This window comes from Stegastes partitus, unplaced genomic scaffold (assembly GCF_000690725.1).
Source record: "Stegastes partitus isolate 25-593 unplaced genomic scaffold, Stegastes_partitus-1.0.2 Scaffold265, whole genome shotgun sequence".
NCBI lineage: Eukaryota > Metazoa > Chordata > Actinopteri > Pomacentridae > Stegastes > Stegastes partitus.
Window position 1 is genome coordinate 448221 of NW_007577996.1, and position 22542 is coordinate 470762.

Here is a 22542-nt window from a genome sequence, read left to right on the forward strand (position 1 = left end):
TGGTCTCAGTGAACCCAAAAGAGCAATGTGCAGCTTTTCAAACCAAAACAGTGGAGCTGAAAGGTACTAAAATGCTCTGAAGCGCTAAATTTAACGGCACATTTGGATGAAAATTGATGATAAGGATGAAAATATCACAAATATGTTTCAAATCAACATATCTTTACTGCCATTTCAGCCAACAAACCATATATCCAATGAGGAATGCATGTTGTGACAGCACATATATTCATTAGTTTCACCACTGTTAAGAGGAAATGATATCTTTTTGCTAACACCCCTACGTCACTTGTAGGTTTCTTCCTGAGATTGATAAAAGGTCTGATATCGGGGCGGTTGGGGCTGAGGTGGTAGAGCGGGTTGTCCTCCAATCGCAAGGTTGGTGGTTCGATCCCCGGCCCTCCACAGTGGAAGTGCCCTTGGGCAAGACACTGAACCCGAAGTTGCTCCCAATGGCAGGCAGCACCTTGCATGGCAGCTCTGTCACCATTGGTGTATGGAATGGGTGAATGAGTGTAAAGTGCTTTGGGTAAAAGCGCTATATAAGTGCAGACCATTTACCATTTACCATGATATCGTAGAACCAGTAAATTTAGGGGTGTCTGTGGAATACTTTGGTATCTGAAGGCCTGGTGAACAGTCTACGAGTTGGAGAGACAATTCTACTTGAGGGAAGCAAAACTGAAAGGAGCAGAAATAAATACAGTACAGTATTACAGAACAGGGAATCTTATTTGGTGGTTAAATATAAATAACAATTACTTCAATAATAAAGTTGACTAAAACACCCAGAATGCATTGCGTCGATCCTGTGAAAAAACTTACTTTACCATGGTTTGTTGTGAAACATGTGAAATGGTCGTCTTCTAATCCAAACTGTGTTATTGTCCAAAACCTAACCAGGTAATTTTGGTGTCTAAACTTCGCCAAGCTTCTACCATGTCATTTTGTAAGTGTGATAACTTCCTAAACGTAACCAAAGAGCGAGTGAAGACAAAACTTAAGCCTGAGAAAATTGGTCTCACAACACAAACACCACAGTGTCTCCTGGGTGGAACTCCTGCTGCTGACGTGCTCCCATCTTCTTGCGTCCTTACAAGGTCCTTTCTGGACACCTTCCCTACTTTCTTATGACAGTCTTACCTTTCGGTGAGAAAATGAGAATATAGTTTAATTGTATAGGAGCAGGATTGTTGTGAGACAAATTTGTATTTCTTAACTCTGGCTGGTGGGAACAAATCAAACTGAGAAAACAGCTGTTTTGCAGTGAGAATGCGGTATGAACCTGTGATGGGAAAACTCAAAACACAAGAAGAAAACAGATGCGGATGTCTGATAACCAGCAGTTCCTCATGCTTGGATAGCAGCATTAAAAAAAAAAAAAAAAAAGAACCAAGGGCGAAGCGCAGTCTGGACTGATGCTCATATTCAGCTGCTTCTTTATGTGCATCTACGTGTTATGAATGCCGCGGAGGCTGCATTGACGAACACAGACAAGTCTGTCAGGCTGAAGGAAAGTTGCAGAAAGTGGAATGAGATTGGTTTTGACTTTGTAGTTATGCGACGTTGTTTGCAAACTCACAAAAGGAGGCGACTTCTTCCTTTTGTGCGGTCACACCGAAGTGAACAGCATCGAGGTGTGACCACGGTCGGCGGCGGCGGCGGCGTGGAATGATGATGCACCAGCCTGAGAAAATCCCCTCCAATCGTTTGTGTTGCTTTGATACTAATGACAACAACACGGCAGCGACCTTTTTTAAAGACTTTTTCACACAAACACCCCGCTGCTGCAGTCACAAATAGAAGTGATGACTTGGCTGAATGAAATGCAGACTGAATTTCGGGGGCTTGTATTTGTGATTGCGGGAGACACACACACACACACACACACACACACACACAAACACACTCACTCCCACCAACCTACACACACCCCGATGCCAGACAAGTGCAAACAAAGTTGATGATTTTAATCACCATAACATGCTGAGAACACAAACACACCCTCGGGGTGCTAATCAATTACTGCAGAGCTCACACACACACACACACACACACACACACACACACACACACACACAAACACAATCAAGCTAAAACAATTTCATTCTAATCCTGATTTTTTTTTTGGTTGTTTCGCTTCGTTTTTTTTCTGCCAGTTCCTGCAGTGTGTGTGGTCCGCCTCCCGCCGACACACACGGTCGGACCTACGCCGCTTTGGTGACCACATCTTCTCTTAGCTTGTTAGAAATTATAATTTTCAGACTGACAGAAGAGTCAAAGCCCCCCTGTCTCCTCTACGCCCGCTCCCACGTCTCCATCAATCAAAATAAGTGATGCAATGACACCACACATAATGCAATCATCACACATTTCCATATGAAAACAGCTGCATTTTGCCATGACCAGCTGACGGGGAAAAAAACAAACTCATGTTTATTCAACCTGTAACCGGTTTTTGGGAAAAGATTTGCTACCTTTGCTGCTCTAAATACTTGGGAGTTCTTTTGAGAACGGTAATTACCTCACACAAGGACGAGGACAGAACTCGGAATCGTCTGCGTTTCCCGCGTGAAACTTTCGGCAAATGTCTCAAATGCAAATGTGTTTGGTGTTGACCTTCGGTTCAAGCGTTCGGCGTGACGACGGAGAAACAGATACACGCTCGACGTTAGCATTCATTGTTGGTTCTTGACTGTGCTGATAGAGCTATCATTATGATAATACTGAGGTCTATCATAATTATCTGCTAATTGACTGCCTAACGAGGTAGCACTCATTAGAATGCTCATTAATACTCCATCATCACCACTGATAGCTGTAATCACAGAGTGGTGGGGGTTTCAAGGTCTTTACACCAGTGTGTGTGTGTGTGTGTGTGTGTGTGTGTGTGTGTGTGCGTCGATACCGTCTGCACTCGTGTGTGTTTTTGTTGCTAATGTTGTTGATTTCTTTCTTCCGGCAGCACAACATTAAAAGCACTGAATCACAGAAGCTATTGCGTCACCCACCCAGCAGTCTGTTTAATGAGTTATTGAGGTAACGGTTTCCTTCTGAGGTCTTCACAGGGTACCAATGTGCTGATGTGACCTCCTTCTGTGAGCAGAGTGAGTTTCTGTGTAAATGTGACAGCCTGACTGTTTGTGCATGAGCTTGTCACACCAAATTATGGCCGACTGTACAGATTGTACGGATGTTGACTTGTATAAAACTACGGTGACGACTTTGTGTGTTTGACAGACTCCAAAGAAACTCCTAACTTCCTCTATTTTGTCTTTTTTCTCATTTCTCTGTCGGTTTATGAAGTACATACAGAAATTCTTGGTATATAAGTGTATATTGTTCACTTAGGTTGACGTTTTTCCACTTGTTTATGTGCATCTTTGCTTCACATTTTACCACCCAATGTGAATTTTTTTTTTAGTTTGTGGAGCTTCTGACCACAAACCAAGTTGGACTTTGACGGTGGACAGCAGATGCACACAGCACTTCAAGTCATAGCACAAGTTACATGCGTCAGTCGGTTACGCAGATGGTCGTATTGCTCATCAAGACAAACAGAAAAACCCAATGGGCTCCAGTGGAAAGTTGGCTTTGCACTTTTTGCAAAACATAGCAGCTACTTACAGATCAGGCTGTAGCATCGTATCTGTGCGATTGTTCCGGAAGCTTTCTAAATACGGTGGACAATCCTAGCACAGGGTGTCTGGAGAATTTAGAATTTCCTTTAGTTTCAGACGTTTGTTTCCCTCTCAAAGTGTAAAATTGTGGCTCCACCACCTATGAATGATGTGTCTAGGGCGACGCCAACAGCCGAATCCAGATTTCTTGTATGTGGTGTACGTGCTTGTCCATTAAAGCTGATTCTGATGCTGGCCTACTGAGCCCAGCAGAAGTTGGAAAATGTCCCTCGTAGCTCACATTTGCACGAATGATGCACTTTTTGAATGGTATAAAAAAAAAACATCCAAAGCAGGTGGTAACTTTCTGGTTCTCTGGGGAAACGGCAGCAAGACTGAGGAAGATAATTCACCAAACTTCTCCATTTTTGTTTACTGACTCTGTCTTCTGCACTTAAAGTGAAAACATCATTTCTTCTAACCAGATTGTACAGACGTTACTTGTATAAAGCTACGGTGACGACTTTGTATGAAGAGTGTGTGTTTGACAGAGAAACTCCAGCTCTGACTTTAATTTCCTCTATTTTGTCTTTTTTCTCATTTCTCGGTCGGTTTATGAAGTAGATTCATAAATTCTTGGTATACAAGCGGATATTTTTCACTTAAGTTAGAATTAAACACAGGAAAACCCAATGGGTTCCTGTGGAAGTGTCTGAAAGTTGGCTTTCACTTTGCACTTTTTACAGAATATAGTAGCCACTTACAGATCAGGCTGTAGCATTGCATAAGTGATTAGTCCTGAAGTTTGCTGAATACAGTAGACCAGGGGTGTCCAATCCCGGTCCTCGAGGGACACAATCCTGCATGTTGTAGATGTTTCCTTCTTCCAACACACCTGATTCAAATGATCAGGATCGTTATCAGGCTTCTGCAGAGCTTGATGATGAGCTGATCATTTGAATCAGGTGTGTTGGAAGAAGGAAACATCTAAAACATGCAGGACTGTGGCCTTCGAGGACCAGGATTGGACACCTCGCAATAGACAATCATAGCACAGGATTTCTGGTAAAATCATGGTTTATATCGGTGTGTTTTTACTTTAAAGTTTCACCTGCAAAACAGTACAAACATTGTTTTTGTTATTGCGTTACAGTCTAACGGTGCTGCGTTGTGCGTTGCAGGGATGCCGCTCAGTCTGGACTGCAAGGCCTTCTTCGGCTACAGCGGAGAGAACAGGAGGCCCATCATCTACTGGATGAAAGGAGAGAAGTTTGTGGAAGAACTGGCAGGACATATTAAAGAAAGTGAAGTCAGGTAAATACACCGGCGTCAACGGCAGAAATTGATTCAGTCACATGTTGGGCATTAGCCCTAATTAAAGTCTGGAAAATAAAGAAACCGCCGGAGATGTAAATCGAAAACGAACCGAAGTGGAGTAAATAATTTTTTTTTACAACGCACTGCAAGCGCTATCAATTACAGTCCCTCAAGTTTACAGGTTTCTATTGTTAATTAATTTCTGAAAAGGCCCGACTCCAGCTGCACTCCTCACACTGTCAGGATCTAATTTGCTCTCTTATGATTTATGACTCGTTGAGGCTCCTCTGACAGGTTTCTTCTCAACTTTCCTAAAAAATTACGAATTCTAATAATAAAGTTAAATTGAATTCATTTTCTCCCCTGTTGGGACCAATTACATCGGACTCTATTGGGAAAAGCCTGATTGTCTGCGGGGCATCAAATATCATTAGAAGAGCCCGCTGCATCGCCATGGTAACCATAAGAACATTTACATTCAGTCTCTCTCACACACACACAGTGGGGAGGAAAAAGAAAAAATGCTGGAAATTTATCAATGAAATGTTTCGTTAAATACTTTATCTCCAAAATCTAAAGAGAGTTGAGTTAAAAGGGACGATGTAGCTGAAAGGAAGTGTGTCAGAGCAACAGCTTGGTTGGTTGATTGGGAGAAGATAAGACAAACTTCATCCATTACCCACCAGGGAAACTTTACATGTAACAGAAATGAGACACAAATGAGGAACGGAAGAAGCAAAACAAGAAAAGTACAATACAGCTAAAAATAAAGATACACTAAGTACTATGGACACTTTTGACATGTAGATGTCACAAAAGTGAGTTCCAAAGACGACCTCTGGATGTGACGCTGAGCACATCCACTCAGCTTCTTTGGTCGACCATGGCGAGGCCTGTTCTATTTTTTTTTGTTGCCTTTATTAGATAGGAAAGTCAAAGAAGAGACAGGAAAGTGGGGGAAGGTTTGCAGCAAAGGGCCATAAGCAGGATCTGAACCCATGGCCGCTGCATCGGAGACTACAGACCCTGTACATGGGTCACCAGCTCAACCAGGTGAGCTGTAGCAGCAGCCCGGTGAGGTCTGTCCTGAGTGGAACCTGTCCTGTTAAACCGCCGTATGGTCTTGGCCATCGTGCTGCTGCTCCGTTTCAGGGTGTTGGCAGTCTTCTTATAGCCTAGGCTAGATCCTCAGAGAGTTTTTTTTTTTTTTTTTTAAGTTATTTTTTTGTAACTATGTGCCTTTATGGGTAGTGTGTAGTGAGAGAGAGACAGGAAAGTAGGGGAGAAGAATGGGGAGAAGACATGTGGGAAAGGGTCATGAGCAGGATTCGAACTCATGACCTCCACATTGGGACTGTAGCCCTGTACATGGCATGCCAGCTCAACCAGGTGAGCTATAGCGGCGCCCAATCCTCAGAGAGGTCTTTGCCATGAGGTACCATGTTAAACTTCCAGTGATCGGTATGAGAGAGTGTGAGAGCGATAACAGCAAATTTAACACACCTGCTCCCCATTCACACCTGAGACCTTGTTACACTAACGAGTCACGTGACACAGAGGAGGGAAAATGGCTGATTGGCCCCAATTTGAACATTTTCACGTAGGGGTGTTCTCACTTTTGTTGCCAGCAGTTTAGACATTAATGGCTGTGAGTTGTTTTGAGGGGACAGTAAATTTACACAGTTATACCAGCTGTACGCTGACTACTTTACATTTCTTCAGTGTTGTCCCACAAAAAGATAGAATCAAATATTTGCAGACATGTACTCACTTTTGTGACATACTGTATGTACTATAATGGTAGGATAATGGTGACTGCTTTCCTGTCTCCAGTGGACAAATGCTGGGGAATAACTGGGAAATCTGGCCACTAAAAAAAGACTATTTTGCTTTTTTGTGTCTTTTAAAAGTAAATAGCTCCAAAGCCACAAACAGAGTTCATGTGTCGGGCTGAGCTCATTTGATTAATCTGGTTTCAAAATGTTTTCTCACTCTGCAAAGCAAGGATGATGGGACTTTAGAAGAGCTGAAAATCTAAAATCAGAGATCAGAAGAAGTACAGACGGGCGTCTCTGGTGCACAAACAGAAGTACAAGCATCTTAAAAACATGAAATGCGTTGGTGGTCTTCTCTGTAAATACATTCGCCTCTGTAGGACTTTGGAAGTTCTCTGTGAGGCCGTGAAGATGAGATTAGACCACATGAACCCGGCCTCCACCTGTTGCTACTCAGGTGCAGACTTTTAAAAAAAACATTTGCAAAATCAGCACTCAGACCTCTCTTGTGTTGGTGTGCGGTACATCATCACAACCTAAAGGTAAACAATGGTTTAACACAACCTGGGCTTCATTATCACTTGTGTTGCCAAACTCACAGCTGGGATTTTACAATAAGGCAACATTGCTAAACAATATCTCCAACGGGGCGACGATATGTAAGCAGTGAGACCATCAGATAAGTGTAAACCAGATTTAAGGCAGAAATAAGGCAAGAACATGAGGTCTGATCTGACTTTTGCTGCTGGTCTTCACTGTCCCTGAGTTGGTCTAAGTTTTGGTTTTGTTTTCAACCTTCGTAATTATCTGGCCACTTGTGATTTCTTTAAATTCTATTGAGCTTCATTACTTTTTTAAACAGCCCATCTGATGAATATGAAGCTTTTACCTTTTTAACATGTCCATATGGTGTTTTTTATATGCTAGAAGACACATCATGAGTGAAATAAGCTGTGAACATCAGGTATTTCTAGCTTGAAATGGAAGTGCCCTGATGTCAGTCTTAAAAATGTCATATGTGACAAACCCCGAGAACCAACCAGTCCTGTCAGCTTGCAGAGGGAAGCTTTTTATACCATTATCCCCTTAAGAATTGGCCCTTGGTTCCAACATGTAAGACTAAATATCACAACTTGCCATTGTTCATCATGGAGCAGTTTACAGTGATTGAGCAGAGTTGATGGTGAGCTGGTGTGCTCGAACTGCAAGGAGTAGAGGGATGGGTGTATGAAGAAAGAGGCGGGACTTCATAGATCCACACAAAGGCAAGAAAAGATTTATTTGCAATGAAAAAACCTCCAAACACATACGTTTGAGGCACAGAGATGAGTTTTAAAGGTTGAATCAATGACCAGAGAGGGACTGTAAGGGACGTAATAACAAACGGTACGGCAGAGAAAAGCTTGCTTGGTTTTCCTTAAGTGCACGAGTTGCACGCTGCCAATGGCGTTCTGGAAAGAATCTGGCATTGATGAATGCAGCGTCTGCAACAACTACACTGTGCGTTTTATTGCTTTTTCTCGTCCCATGTTGCTGTTCAGCCTCCCCACTCCTGTACGCTCTGTCACTCCTGGTCCCACACTGTGGAAAAGAAAAAGTGTCAGAACGTGACACATTTGCCACATAGTTTTCCTCCAGTTTTAACCGTCGGCTCCATCTCTCTCCCCCTGACCTGGAAGTAGTCCACGCTGTTAATGTTAGAAAGTGTTTCAGAGCAAACTCCAGACAAAATGTTCTCTTCTACTCAAACAACCATCACATTTCATGTCATCAGCTCAGCCTACAAATAATGCTGTGAATGTTCATCTCCCCTAAAGGGAAATCCTTTTGCCTCCTCCCCGCCTCCCTCTGCAGGGAGGTCACAGGTCGGCTACGCAACAGCAGCTCTGAATGTGGTGGAGCTTCGACGTTTCGCTGTAGGACATTTTCAGCAGGAGAGCTGCTTGCTGATCCGGGGCTTGAACCCAGGTTCTTTGCCTCGAGGATGGTATCTGTGACTGCTAAGCCACTTTACTACGCGGTGAAAATGTTCACTCTCGGGAAAATAGTGTTGTAGATAAAGAGAGCAGCAGTGTGCAGGAGTGTGGGAGTGTTTAAACTTGAAACTAATCATGCCCCGTGGTATTAAATTAACCTTTGCCTGATGAGTTCTCCATCTTTCAGTCCAGTCCTCTGGCCACCTCTGAGCCAATCACACTGCTATTCTAAATTCAACAATCACACCGCAGCAGGCAGACTCCCGCTGTGATGCACATTAATCTGTCCACTTGAAGCTCCCTCTGTCTGTCTTCTGCAGCTCCGGCCTGTCGAATGTGTCCACGTCTGTGTGCATAGTGTCCAACGCTGGCTCGTGGACCTCCATGACAGAGTGAAGACCTGTAATTACTGATGCTTGTCCACTTTGCAATATGAGAGAGAACTGTTGACTCTCTCACCTCATTATTGCTCCAGCGTCAAGAGAGCCGTGAATTTGGGTGAAGTGCAGAAGTTTCCGACTCTTCTCCCTTCACTCGACCACCAAGTGCTCTCCTCCTGAAACCCTACATCCTTCTTTGGGAGCTATAAATACATCTTGTGAATAATTCAAGTGATTTTAGATCAAATATGCCTGAAACAGAGACAACATCGTAACCATAAGCAGGATCATCAGTTTCACTCCAGCTGTTGGCACGAGAGCACGGCTTCGCTTTCACGTTTCTGCAAGTCAGCTATCCGGTTCACGGTTCGTTCATGTGCAATGAAACAGTGTTTTCGCTCGGGCCGGTGCATGCTTCGTATTTTCTCTTGAAGGCAGCGCTGGCCCATATGTTTAGTGATGCAAAGACGCTTCTTTACCTGCTTGAAATTCACGTCAGCTGTCCAGTCCAACTGCTGTTGGAGTCTGATTTAATGGGGTTTTTTAAAAACAAGAATTTACATCTACACCAGTAAAGGTAATTTGATGCTGATGATTCCTATCAAAGTTATCCAAAAGTACCAGAGTTGGCTTTACATGGACCCTTATAGTCACCTAATAGTAGTTTTAGAGGAGGTTTCAATATTAAGTACCAAAACTTCTTAAATGTAACATGATACACCCCGTTTTCAAAAGTCACCATGGTTCTTAATAACACGTCTGTGACTTGATGAAAATACCACAAGGATCAAGCAAACAGCACCCTCAGTCAGTCTAAACAGATCTGGGCTGAACAGCTGTTCCTCGGAGAAGCATGGCTGTCTGAGTAAATTACTAGTAAATCCATATATGAACCAGAATTGACCCTGAGCAAGACTAGATTCCCCAACAAGTCCAAGAATTAGGATACAACAGGATGTTTTTGAAAAGAAAAGAAGAAAAACATTGTTTGTTTTTCCCTTTTTTCCCCCATTATGAATTGCTAGTTTTTCCTGATGTTGAAATAATGCTTTAAGAAAAATCTGGAACTGTGTATATATAATAATTGGGAATTGGCTGAATTCATAATTCAAAGAAAACAAACAAACAAACAAAAACTCATAATTCCCAAAGGAGGCTTAGCAACAAAACCATATTTGGACCAGATCATCTTCAGATCTATAAGAACACGTGGTAAAAATATGAATATGATGGTGAACTACCCACATGGTTAAATCAGGGCAAAACTCCCACAGTACTAATGTTCATGGTTACTGCGTAAACACAGACCATAAATGAGAGGAAAACAATTCCGAGTGCTTTATCTGTTATACTTTCCTAATGAGCGACTGTAACAGAGGGTGTCTTTTTTTTATTAACAACTGAGTTTTTGGCCATATTTAGAGTCTTGTAAGAAGACAAACAAAGACAATACACCAGATCTGATTACATTTTTGGATTCTACAGGAAAAAGTTAGCCCAGGATGAACAGTTTCAAAGCGCCATATGCCGTACTGTATGAGTTATTAATGTAGGAAGACGGGCTGAGAGGCCGGTTTGCCAAAATGCATAAAATTAACTAAAATTTCAAAGGGCTGTAATTTTAAAACTATTAGATATAGAGGCCTAATATTTGGGATTTCTTTATAAGTTTGGTGTAGGAGCATCTGTGGGGGTTATTTTTCAGAGGAATCTAAGTAAAAAGGAAAATTCTCAGAAATTGGTTGGTTTCATATGAAATGACACTATGGTCTGTGATAGATAGGCTGGGATAGGCTCCAGTCCCCCCAGTGAGGATTAAGTGGTGTATAGATCATGGATGGATGGATAGATCACGGATGGATGTATGACCCTACAGTCAAGTGAAGTACTGTGGCAATAAAGGGCCAAACCACCATGACCACTTGCAAGTGAATGATGTTGATCATCTCATCATGAGCAAACAGTTTGTTCTTGTAGTGAGTGTGTTGAATGGAGGGAAGTGAGCAGGTGTAAAGATCAGACACCATGAAAATCCATGAATGGAGAAGAAACAAGAGAAATGGTTTGGTTGATGGTGTCGAATGAAGTTTAATGAGGACGTAAACACTGAGATGACCAGATCACCCAATCCAGATGTTATCAGCCTTTTAAATGGCTGTTATCGTACATCATTATCATACATGTGGACCTTTTTTTTTAATACCTCTCAGTAGTTGTTATTATCTATTCTGATGAGTGATAACAGGAATTAACCTTGATAATGTGGCGACTTTTTGTAGTCGTGCACATGAAATTTCAAAAGGAGTTCAAACCCTGGAAAGCTTTGTAACATGTAGTAAACACAGCCACAGGGTGTNTCTCCAAAATCTAAAGAGAGTTGAGTTAAAGGGGACGATGTAGCTGAAAGGAAGTGTGTCAGAGCAACAGCTTGGTTGGTTGATTGGGAGAAGATAAGACAAACTTCATCCATTACCCACCAGGGAAACTTTACATGTAACAGAAATGAGACACAAATGAGGAACGGAAGAAGCAAAACAAGAAAAGTACAATACAGCTAAAAATAAAGATACACTAAGTACTATGGACACTTTTGACATGTAGATGTCACAAAAGTGAGTTCCAAAGACGACCTCTGGATGTGACGCTGAGCACATCCACTCAGCTTCTTTGGTCGACCATGGCGAGGCCTGTTCTATTTTTTTTTGTTGCCTTTATTAGATAGGAAAGTCAAAGAAGAGACAGGAAAGTGGGGGAAGGTTTGCAGCAAAGGGCCATAAGCAGGATCTGAACCCATGGCCGCTGCATCGGAGACTACAGACCCTGTACATGGGTCACCAGCTCAACCAGGTGAGCTGTAGCAGCAGCCCGGTGAGGTCTGTCCTGAGTGGAACCTGTCCTGTTAAACCGCCGTATGGTCTTGGCCATCGTGCTGCTGCTCCGTTTCAGGGTGTTGGCAGTCTTCTTATAGCCTAGGCTAGATCCTCAGAGAGTTTTTTTTTTTTTTTTTTAAGTTATTTTTTTGTAACTATGTGCCTTTATGGGTAGTGTGTAGTGAGAGAGAGACAGGAAAGTAGGGGAGAAGAATGGGGAGAAGACATGTGGGAAAGGGTCATGAGCAGGATTCGAACTCATGACCTCCACATTGGGACTGTAGCCCTGCACATGGGACGCCAGCCCAACCAGGTGAGCTATAGCGGCGCCCAATCCTCAGAGAGGTCTTTGCCATGAGGTACCATGTTAAACTTCCAGTGATCGGTATGAGAGAGTGTGAGAGCGATAACAGCAAATTTAACACACCTGCTCCCCATTCACACCTGAGACCTTGTTACACGAATGGGTCACATGAAATGGGAGGGAAAATGGCTGATTGGCCCCAATTTGAACATTTTCACGTAGGGGTGTTCTCACTTTTGTTGCCAGCAGTTTAGACATTAATGGCTGTGAGGTGTTTTGAGGGGACAGTAAATTTACACAGTTATACCAGCTGTACGCTGACTACTTTACATTTCTTCAGTGTTGTCCCACAAAAAGATAGAATCAAATATTTGCAGACATGTACTCACTTTTGTGACATACTGTATGTACTATAATGGTAGGATAATGGTGACTGCTTTCCTGTCTCCAGTGGACAAATGCTGGGGAATAACTGGGAAATCTGGCCACTAAAAAAAGACTATTTTGCTTTTTTGTGTCTTTTAAAAGTAAATAGCTCCAAAGCCACAAACAGAGTTCATGTGTCGGGCTGAGCTCATTTGATTAATCTGGTTTCAAAATGTTTTCTCACTCTGCAAAGCAAGGATGATGGGACTTTAGAAGAGCTGAAAATCTAAAATCAGAGATCAGAAGAAGTACAGACGGGCGTCTCTGGTGCACAAACAGAAGTACAAGCATCTTAAAAACATGAAATGCGTTGGTGGTCTTCTCTGTAAATACATTCGCCTCTGTAGGACTTTGGAAGTTCTCTGTGAGGCCGTGAAGATGAGATTAGACCACATGAACCCGGCCTCCACCTGTTGCTACTCAGGTGCAGACTTTTAAAAAAAACATTTGCAAAATCAGCACTCAGACCTCTCTTGTGTTGGTGTGCGGTACATCATCACAACCTAAAGGTAAACAATGGTTTAACACAACCTGGGCTTCATTATCACTTGTGTTGCCAAACTCACAGCTGGGATTTTACAATAAGGCAACATTGCTAAACAATATCTCCAACGGGGCGACGATATGTAAGCAGTGAGACCATCAGATAAGTGTAAACCAGATTTAAGGCAGAAATAAGGCAAGAACATGAGGTCTGATCTGACTTTTGCTGCTGGTCTTCACTGTCCCTGAGTTGGTCTAAGTTTTGGTTTTGTTTTCAACCTTCGTAATTATCTGGCCACTTGTGATTTCTTTAAATTCTATTGAGCTTCATTACTTTTTTAAACAGCCCATCTGATGAATATGAAGCTTTTACCTTTTTAACATGTCCATATGGTGTTTTTTATATGCTAGAAGACACATCATGAGTGAAATAAGCTGTGAACATCAGGTATTTCTAGCTTGAAATGGAAGTGCCCTGATGTCAGTCTTAAAAATGTCATATGTGACAAACCCCGAGAACCAACCAGTCCTGTCAGCTTGCAGAGGGAAGCTTTTTATACCATTATCCCCTTAAGAATTGGCCCTTGGTTCCAACATGTAAGACTAAATATCACAACTTGCCATTGTTCATCATGGAGCAGTTTACAGTGATTGAGCAGAGTTGATGGTGAGCTGGTGTGCTCGAACTGCAAGGAGTAGAGGGATGGGTGTATGAAGAAAGAGGCGGGACTTCATAGATCCACACAAAGGCAAGAAAAGATTTATTTGCAATGAAAAAACCTCCAAACACATACGTTTGAGGCACAGAGATGAGTTTTAAAGGTTGAATCAATGACCAGAGAGGGACTGTAAGGGACGTAATAACAAACGGTACGGCAGAGAAAAGCTTGCTTGGTTTTCCTTAAGTGCACGAGTTGCACGCTGCCAATGGCGTTCTGGAAAGAATCTGGCATTGATGAATGCAGCGTCTGCAACAACTACACTGTGCGTTTTATTGCTTTTTCTCGTCCCATGTTGCTGTTCAGCCTCCCCACTCCTGTACGCTCTGTCACTCCTGGTCCCACACTGTGGAAAAGAAAAAGTGTCAGAACGTGACACATTTGCCACATAGTTTTCCTCCAGTTTTAACCGTCGGCTCCATCTCTCTCCCCCTGACCTGGAAGTAGTCCACGCTGTTAATGTTAGAAAGTGTTTCAGAGCAAACTCCAGACAAAATGTTCTCTTCTACTCAAACAACCATCACATTTCATGTCATCAGCTCAGCCTACAAATAATGCTGTGAATGTTCATCTCCCCTAAAGGGAAATCCTTTTGCCTCCTCCCCGCCTCCCTCTGCAGGGAGGTCACAGGTCGGCTACGCAACAGCAGCTCTGAATGTGGTGGAGCTTCGACGTTTCGCTGTAGGACATTTTCAGCAGGAGAGCTGCTTGCTGATCCGGGGCTTGAACCCAGGTTCTTTGCCTCGAGGATGGTATCTGTGACTGCTAAGCCACTTTACTACGCGGTGAAAATGTTCACTCTCGGGAAAATAGTGTTGTAGATAAAGAGAGCAGCAGTGTGCAGGAGTGTGGGAGTGTTTAAACTTGAAACTAATCATGCCCCGTGGTATTAAATTAACCTTTGCCTGATGAGTTCTCCATCTTTCAGTCCAGTCCTCTGGCCACCTCTGAGCCAATCACACTGCTATTCTAAATTCAACAATCACACCGCAGCAGGCAGACTCCCGCTGTGATGCACATTAATCTGTCCACTTGAAGCTCCCTCTGTCTGTCTTCTGCAGCTCCGGCCTGTCGAATGTGTCCACGTCTGTGTGCATAGTGTCCAACGCTGGCTCGTGGACCTCCATGACAGAGTGAAGACCTGTAATTACTGATGCTTGTCCACTTTGCAATATGAGAGAGAACTGTTGACTCTCTCACCTCATTATTGCTCCAGCGTCAAGAGAGCCGTGAATTTGGGTGAAGTGCAGAAGTTTCCGACTCTTCTCCCTTCACTCGACCACCAAGTGCTCTCCTCCTGAAACCCTACATCCTTCTTTGGGAGCTATAAATACATCTTGTGAATAATTCAAGTGATTTTAGATCAAATATGCCTGAAACAGAGACAACATCGTAACCATAAGCAGGATCATCAGTTTCACTCCAGCTGTTGGCACGAGAGCACGGCTTCGCTTTCACGTTTCTGCAAGTCAGCTATCCGGTTCACGGTTCGTTCATGTGCAATGAAACAGTGTTTTCGCTCGGGCCGGTGCATGCTTCGTATTTTCTCTTGAAGGCAGCGCTGGCCCATATGTTTAGTGATGCAAAGACGCTTCTTTACCTGCTTGAAATTCACGTCAGCTGTCCAGTCCAACTGCTGTTGGAGTCTGATTTAATGGGGTTTTTTAAAAACAAGAATTTACATCTACACCAGTAAAGGTAATTTGATGCTGATGATTCCTATCAAAGTTATCCAAAAGTACCAGAGTTGGCTTTACATGGACCCTTATAGTCACCTAATAGTAGTTTTAGAGGAGGTTTCAATATTAAGTACCAAAACTTCTTAAATGTAACATGATACACCCCGTTTTCAAAAGTCACCATGGTTCTTAATAACACGTCTGTGACTTGATGAAAATACCACAAGGATCAAGCAAACAGCACCCTCAGTCAGTCTAAACAGATCTGGGCTGAACAGCTGTTCCTCGGAGAAGCATGGCTGTCTGAGTAAATTACTAGTAAATCCATATATGAACCAGAATTGACCCTGAGCAAGACTAGACTCCCCAACAAGTCCAAGAATTAGGATACAACAGGATGTTTTTGAAAAGAAAAGAAGAAAAACATTGTTTGTTTTTCCCTTTTTTCCCCCATTATGAATTGCTAGTTTTTCCTGATGTTGAAATAATGCTTTAAGAAAAATCTGGAACTGTGTATATATAATAATTGGGAATTGGCTGAATTCATAATTCAAAGAAAACAAACAAACAAACAAAAACTCATAATTCCCAAAGGAGGCTTAGCAACAAAACCATATTTGGACCAGATCATCTTCAGATCTATAAGAACACATGGTAGAAAAATGAATATGATGGTGACCTACCCACATGGTTAAATCAGGGCAAAACTCCCACAGTACTAATGTTCATGGTTACTGCGTAAACACAGACCATAAATGAGAGGAAAACAATTCCGAGTGCTTTATCTGTTATACTTTCCTAATGAGCGACTGTAACAGAGGGTGTCTTTTTTTTATTAACAACTGAGTTTTTGGCCATATTTAGAGTCTTGTAAGAAGACAAATAAAGACAACACACCAGATCTGATTACATTTTTGGATTCTACAGGAAAAAGTTAGCCCAGGATGAACAGTTTCAAAGCGCCATATGCCGTACTGTATGAGTTATTAATGTAGGAAGACGGGCTGAGAGGCCGGTTTGCCAAAATGCATAAAATTAACTAAAATTTCAAAGGGCTGTAATTTTAAAACTATTAGATATAGAGGCCTAATATTTGGGATTTCTTTATAAGTTTGGTGTAGGAGCATCTGTGGGGGTTATTTTTCAGAGGAATCTAAGTAAAAAGGAAAATTCTCAGAAATTGGTTGGTTTCATATGAAATGACACTATGGTCTGTGATAGATAGGCTGGGATAGGCTCCAGTCCCCCCAGTGAGGATTAAGTGGTGTATAGATCATGGATGGATGGATAGATCACGGATGGATGTATGACCCTACAGTCAAGTGAAGTACTGTGGCAATAAAGGGCCAAACCACCATGACCACTTGCAAGTGAATGATGTTGATCATCTCATCATGAGCAAACAGTTTATTCTTGTAGTCAGTGTGTTGAATGGAGGGAAGTGAGCAGGTGTAAAGATCCGACACCATGAAAATCCATGAATGGAGAAGAAACAAGAGAAATGGTTTGGTTGATGGTGTCGAATGAAGTTTAATGAGGACGTAAACACTGAGATGACCAGATCACCCAATCCAGATGTTATCAGCCTTTTAAATGGCTGTTATCGTACATCATTATCATACATGTGGACCTTTTTTTTTAATACCTCTCAGTAGTTGTTATTATCTATTCTGATGAGTGATAACAGGAATTAACCTTGATAATGTGGCGACTTTTTGTAGTCGTGCACATGAAATTTCAAAAGGAGTTCAAACCCTGGAAAGCTTTGTAACATGTAGTAAACACAGCCACAGGGTGTATTTTAATCCAAACCATGCTCCTTTTCTAATCTAACCAATTAGTTTTTAGTTAATCAAACAAAGACTGAAAACACAATTTAATAGCAAGCAAAAGCAAAAGTCAAAATGACAATTATGTCAGAAAATAGTTCTGTGAGAATGATGGAAAACAGGATTTCAACTCAAGTCCTCCCCACTGTCCAACCTGAAAATGTGGACATTGCTCCTCTCTGTAGGTGCAAAATTGCAGCTTCACTGCCATAAAATGGGATGATAACATGCTGAGCACAGCACAGGGTGGAAGAAATCTCTACTGTCCCAAATGTATGGATGTGATGAGCCAATGGGCGGAAAATGTCCAAAACAGGTGACAAGGTTGTAAAAAACTGAGGAGGTCTTTGATGACTGTGAAGAATTACTGCTTTAAGTGTGACTTTTATTTTGAGATGTGACTTCTAAAGGATTCACTTTTCAATCACATTACATGGACTTGATATATGGAGATCTCACCCTGGTGGTGCTCAGGTGTAGTTTAGTGGTCCAGAAGCAGCATGTTTAATAGAAGACATCAAGAGAGCATTGGAGTTGTGAGTAGTTGAGAGATGGAGGGAGGCTAGAGGAGAAGGAAAGGAGGTCTGGGGGAGGGAGGGAGGCTGGGAATGGAGAGTTATTGGAGGTGAGAAAAAAGGGTGAGGAGGAGATGCCTTTTAAATAGAGGATTTTAGCGAGTCGCTGCATCTGACAGAGACCTCTGATGCTCTGTGCTGGTAGACATCAGAGTGATGCAAACACTGAAACGAGGAGGACACATCCAGAGATCACACCAGCCATTCTGGTGTATTTCTTCAGGAACGTTTGACATTTTTCATCTCATAACTCTTTCTGTTAAATCATCCTTCATAACCGAAAATCCTGTATTCAGATTTCACTGCCTTCCTGCTCGTCTGATGCTAAAAGGGAAACATAAATATTGAGAGGGTTACGAGTTGAATTCCCACAGGGATCAGCCATGCTAAAAGTGTGTGTGTCAAACTTGTTTGCATGAAAGCGCTTAGATAACAGATACAGTCCTTTTTTTCATGGCGAATTACCAACAGAGTGGCATGAAAACACTCCGCAAAGGTCGCACTGGTGTAGTTCAGCTCCTGCGTGTTTTACAGTCTGACCAGTCCAGATTACTGCAGGTCAAACCAGCATGTACCACACCGAGGAAGGATAACACAATTCTGAGGCCTGCCCGGCTGGTTTTCTGACACAAGTGCTGATTCTGCACGGGATGTGCTCATTATTTCCAAAATCCCGCTGTCTACTGGTTTGGTTCGGCCAATTACTAGACATTCAAACCAACCAACCCCGTAACACAGCCAACCTAAGCCAGGCTAAAGATCAGGGCCATGTCTGACTCTCATTTTTTGTCTCCTTTTAGGTAATCCGTTGTTGCTTCGCCATATTCGCTGATTTATTCCATTTTATTCTTTAACACTGTTGTTCTATATTTACTGCGCACATCCAGTAGGTTTGATTCTTTAACTTTTTACTGCTCCTGATGATGTTGTTCTTAAATTCAATTCTGTAAAAGAGCTGATATCACATCACCTGCTGCAAAATACTCATTAAGGTGGCAATAGGCAAGTTTTGCATTAACTTACCGCAATGAAGCAAATGGTGATGGCACAATGTAATGGATGCACAATAATGAGACAGTACGGCTCAACTTAAGGCACAAAGAACAACTGGAAGAAGTGTGGAAACTCTGCTTGGCAAAAATAAGCAAAGATGGAGAGAAACCAAAAGTCAAAGTCGTCTGTTGCCACTTTTCATGTTTGTCTGCTTGTGTTTGGTTTGATACGCCATTTTTTGCTGCAGTTCCAGCATCACATCCATGTTCTGCTCAATACGGTGAAATCAAATTTCCCACTTTAATCCAGAAATAAAATGCTCTATTCAAACCACACTGGTGTCGTCACCCATGTGACACTCCCGAAGCCTGCCCAGGTTTGTCCCCGCTCACGTTTCTCCCTTTCACCCTTTCTCCGTCTAAGACAATTTGTTCTGAGGTCCGAGCAGTGATCGCTCAAGTATTAAAAAGGCTGACAGTGAGTTCACTTCACAAGACACTGGCTGTGAAATAATCTTCTCCTCTGAACCCCTTGGATGGGTTTTAATAGAAGGGGATCGAGACACATGAAATGGTCGCAGCATCATTGCAGCTTTGCCGAACTTTGAGTCAAAACTTATGAAGTGTCAGACTCCACACGGGGAAGTGATGTGTGCTGGCCAATATTGAGTACAGGAAGAGTTTAGAGGGGTTTTTTGTTATTGACAGTTTAGACTTTAAATTTGGTGAGTTGTCATCTTTGCTAGTAAAAAAAAAAAAAAAAGCTAAAACACTGTTACTTGCTTACATCCAAAAACAAGAACTGATTAAGTCAAAATGTTATCAGGAATTTCAAATCTGCCCCAGTTGAGACCTTATAATGTGCTGTGCTAGAATGGAAAGCTCGACATATTAGGCAACATTCAACACCTGCCAATGCTTAAAATAATAAACACTGTTGTGATACCAAACTTGGCAACTCCACTGTGGTGAGACGTCAGTTATCTGACCGGATCTCTGCACCGAGCTGTTGTTCACCAGCAGATAGTGGTGGAAAGTAACTAAATACATTTACTCGAGCTTAAGTGAGCCTCCAAGTGGTTGCTTTTCAATGTACCCCGGGTTTTAACTGATTTGGCAAAAACTGCACTTTTCTACTATGGTTTTGTAATAATCTGCAGACAGATCTTTGATTAGAAACAAAATAAATTCAAGGGCATCATAAAGAATGTGGTGGCGGAGATGTGATTGTTTTTCTTGAGAGGTCCACTATGATTTAATAGTTATTCTTGTTGTTTTATTTGTGTTTGTTGCATCTTAACATGTTGTGACTGGCTGCTATCTTGGCCAGGTCTCTCTTGTAAAAGTGATTTTGAATCTCAATGTGACTTCCTGGGTAAATAAAGGGTAAATAAAGGTACAAATTTGAGGCACATGTAAGGAAATACTGTACTTTTCATTCTAGTAGATGTATCTGGCAGCTTTACTCACTTTACAAATGAAGTTTTTTGACCAGTGATGACATTGCAAGCTTTATAAATACATTGTTAAAGGTCAAACTAATGGTTTCTGTCCTTTTAAGCTTCTGACATCTTACAAAAAGCAGTGTGGTGTCACGTTTCGGATGTCAGCGAGTTATTAACAGCTCCACCAAACAGTGTTTTTCCCTTTTGAACATGGTTTCATTTTGACAAATATTCAAATGATCCCATGTCCTGCCAAAAATTAAATAACAGAGGAAACTGAAATCAGATTTGTGCATCAGAATGTTGCTTTTTCTTTCAGTCCTCAGCTTCTGTTCCTGTATATAAAAATGAATGTAAAGTAGTTAAAACCTGCAGAAGCTACAACAATGACATGTTGCTGTCACTCTGATGCTTCACAATTTATAATATAATCATGCCAGATATAATAATATAGCAGCCACAGGGACTAAACCAGGACTGTAAGATTCAAGAGTTTTTATTTGCCACGTGCTCATACAGTATGTGCAGTGAAATGCAATAACAATAAGACATTATAAAGAGCATTCTTTTAAAAAAAACTATAGAAAAACAGGAAAAAGTCACATAAATAATAAGGATGTACCCCTCATCCATGTTGCTGCTAATACAAATGCTTTTACTTAAATAAAAGCACCAATACATCAGTTCACTCCTGCATGAAAACTCCTCCTTAAGTCTGAATCACACTAATAACTGTTTGTACATTTTGATTGGTTTTCCTACTTTTAAGAATCCACTCATGAAATCATTTGATTTGTTAAAGAATAAAATCAAAAAAGCACAACAAACATGAATGAAATCAATATAACAAACATCCATGACATGAAATCACATTACTGCGCCTAACTGTTATCGCCACGGAACGATAAAAATCTCCCAACCTGGAGTTCAAACGATCCATCTGTGTCGACTGCTCTGAATGTGCAATCTCAGCACACCCGGCCTGATCCCAGATATCAGCGGCTGTGGCTGAGTCTGACCTTAAATCGGGCTTTGAGGTGCACATGGTGACCCAGACATCCGTTCAGCCTCCTCTTCCTGCTCCCCACAGGCTTTTAGAGGAGTGTGACCTCACCATGAGGAGAGAGGCTTTTTCCAGCTGTCGCCAATGTTTTCTACACATGCCTCCTCGATCCCTCTGCCCTCCTTTTTTTTTTTTTTTTGCCCTATATAACTTCACAGTGCCTCCTCTCCTTCCTCTAATGGAGCAGCCTGGGTGACATGGAGCTCCTCTTGTCTCTAAGATTTACACGTGTTTACTTCACTTCCTGATGCGATCTGGGAAAGAGGGAAACCCAAGCTTGTGTTGTCGTCGTCTTCATTAAGTGTTTAAGAGGAAAATATGTTTGTGACTGTTTTCTGTGTCTCTTGTTGTGTCCAGGATCTTGAGGGAGCATTTAGGGGAGAAGGAGGTGCAGCTTTCTCTGACGTTTGACGCTGTGGACGAGGCAGACCTGGCCAACTACACCTGCTACGTGGAGAACCACATAGGAAGGCGTAGCGGGAGTGCTATACTGCAAAAGAAAGGTACTGTTTCGCTTTCCTTTTCTGTTTAATTATTTAAAAAATAGGAGGGGGAGGGAAAAAAAAACAACCTTAAATGTAGCAATAAAAAACTGCTATGTCATTATCATCTCATTATTGTTGCCTTTCTTCAAACAATAAATCTGTGGGAGCGACAGCTAAAATGACAAATTATCAGAAGCAGTTTGTGGATAAATTGCTCATTAAAGCAACCAGCAGCATATGGTTCACATTTGTTATTTTGTCTGCATCACTCCACTTGTCTGTACGACTGGAAACCATCATCAACATCATCATAACCCAAAATGTAATTACCAAGCCCCTTAAGCAAAAAAAAAAAAAAAAAACAGCAGATTGTGTATAAAAGATGGATGAAGCTGCCAGGTCTGTAAAGTGAAGCCAACAAAGGAACGCCTTGAACCTGCGTTCTGTCTGACAGCCAGCAGGGGGCGACTCCTCTGGCTGCAACATGAAGTCAGATTATATAGAAAGTCTGTGAGAAAGTGGCACAACTTCTTCACTGATTTGTTACCTCAGTTAACATTTTCCTAATAGGTTTATGGTTTCAGTCACTAGTTTAAACACTTTA

The 22542-nt window shown here is 41.9% G+C and overlaps 1 protein-coding gene across 1 annotated transcript in view; it reads left to right on the forward strand.

The window, feature by feature from the left end:
• il1rapl2 (interleukin 1 receptor accessory protein-like 2) overlaps window positions 1–22542 on the forward strand; it is a 487645-nt gene that overhangs the window by 422855 nt on the left and 42248 nt on the right. The window contains exons 7-8 of the mRNA XM_008282278.1: window positions 4802–4934; window positions 21811–21956. Coding sequence (XP_008280500.1) covers window positions 4802–4934; window positions 21811–21956 — 279 coding nt within the window. The remainder of the gene's footprint in view (window positions 1–4801; window positions 4935–21810; window positions 21957–22542) is intronic.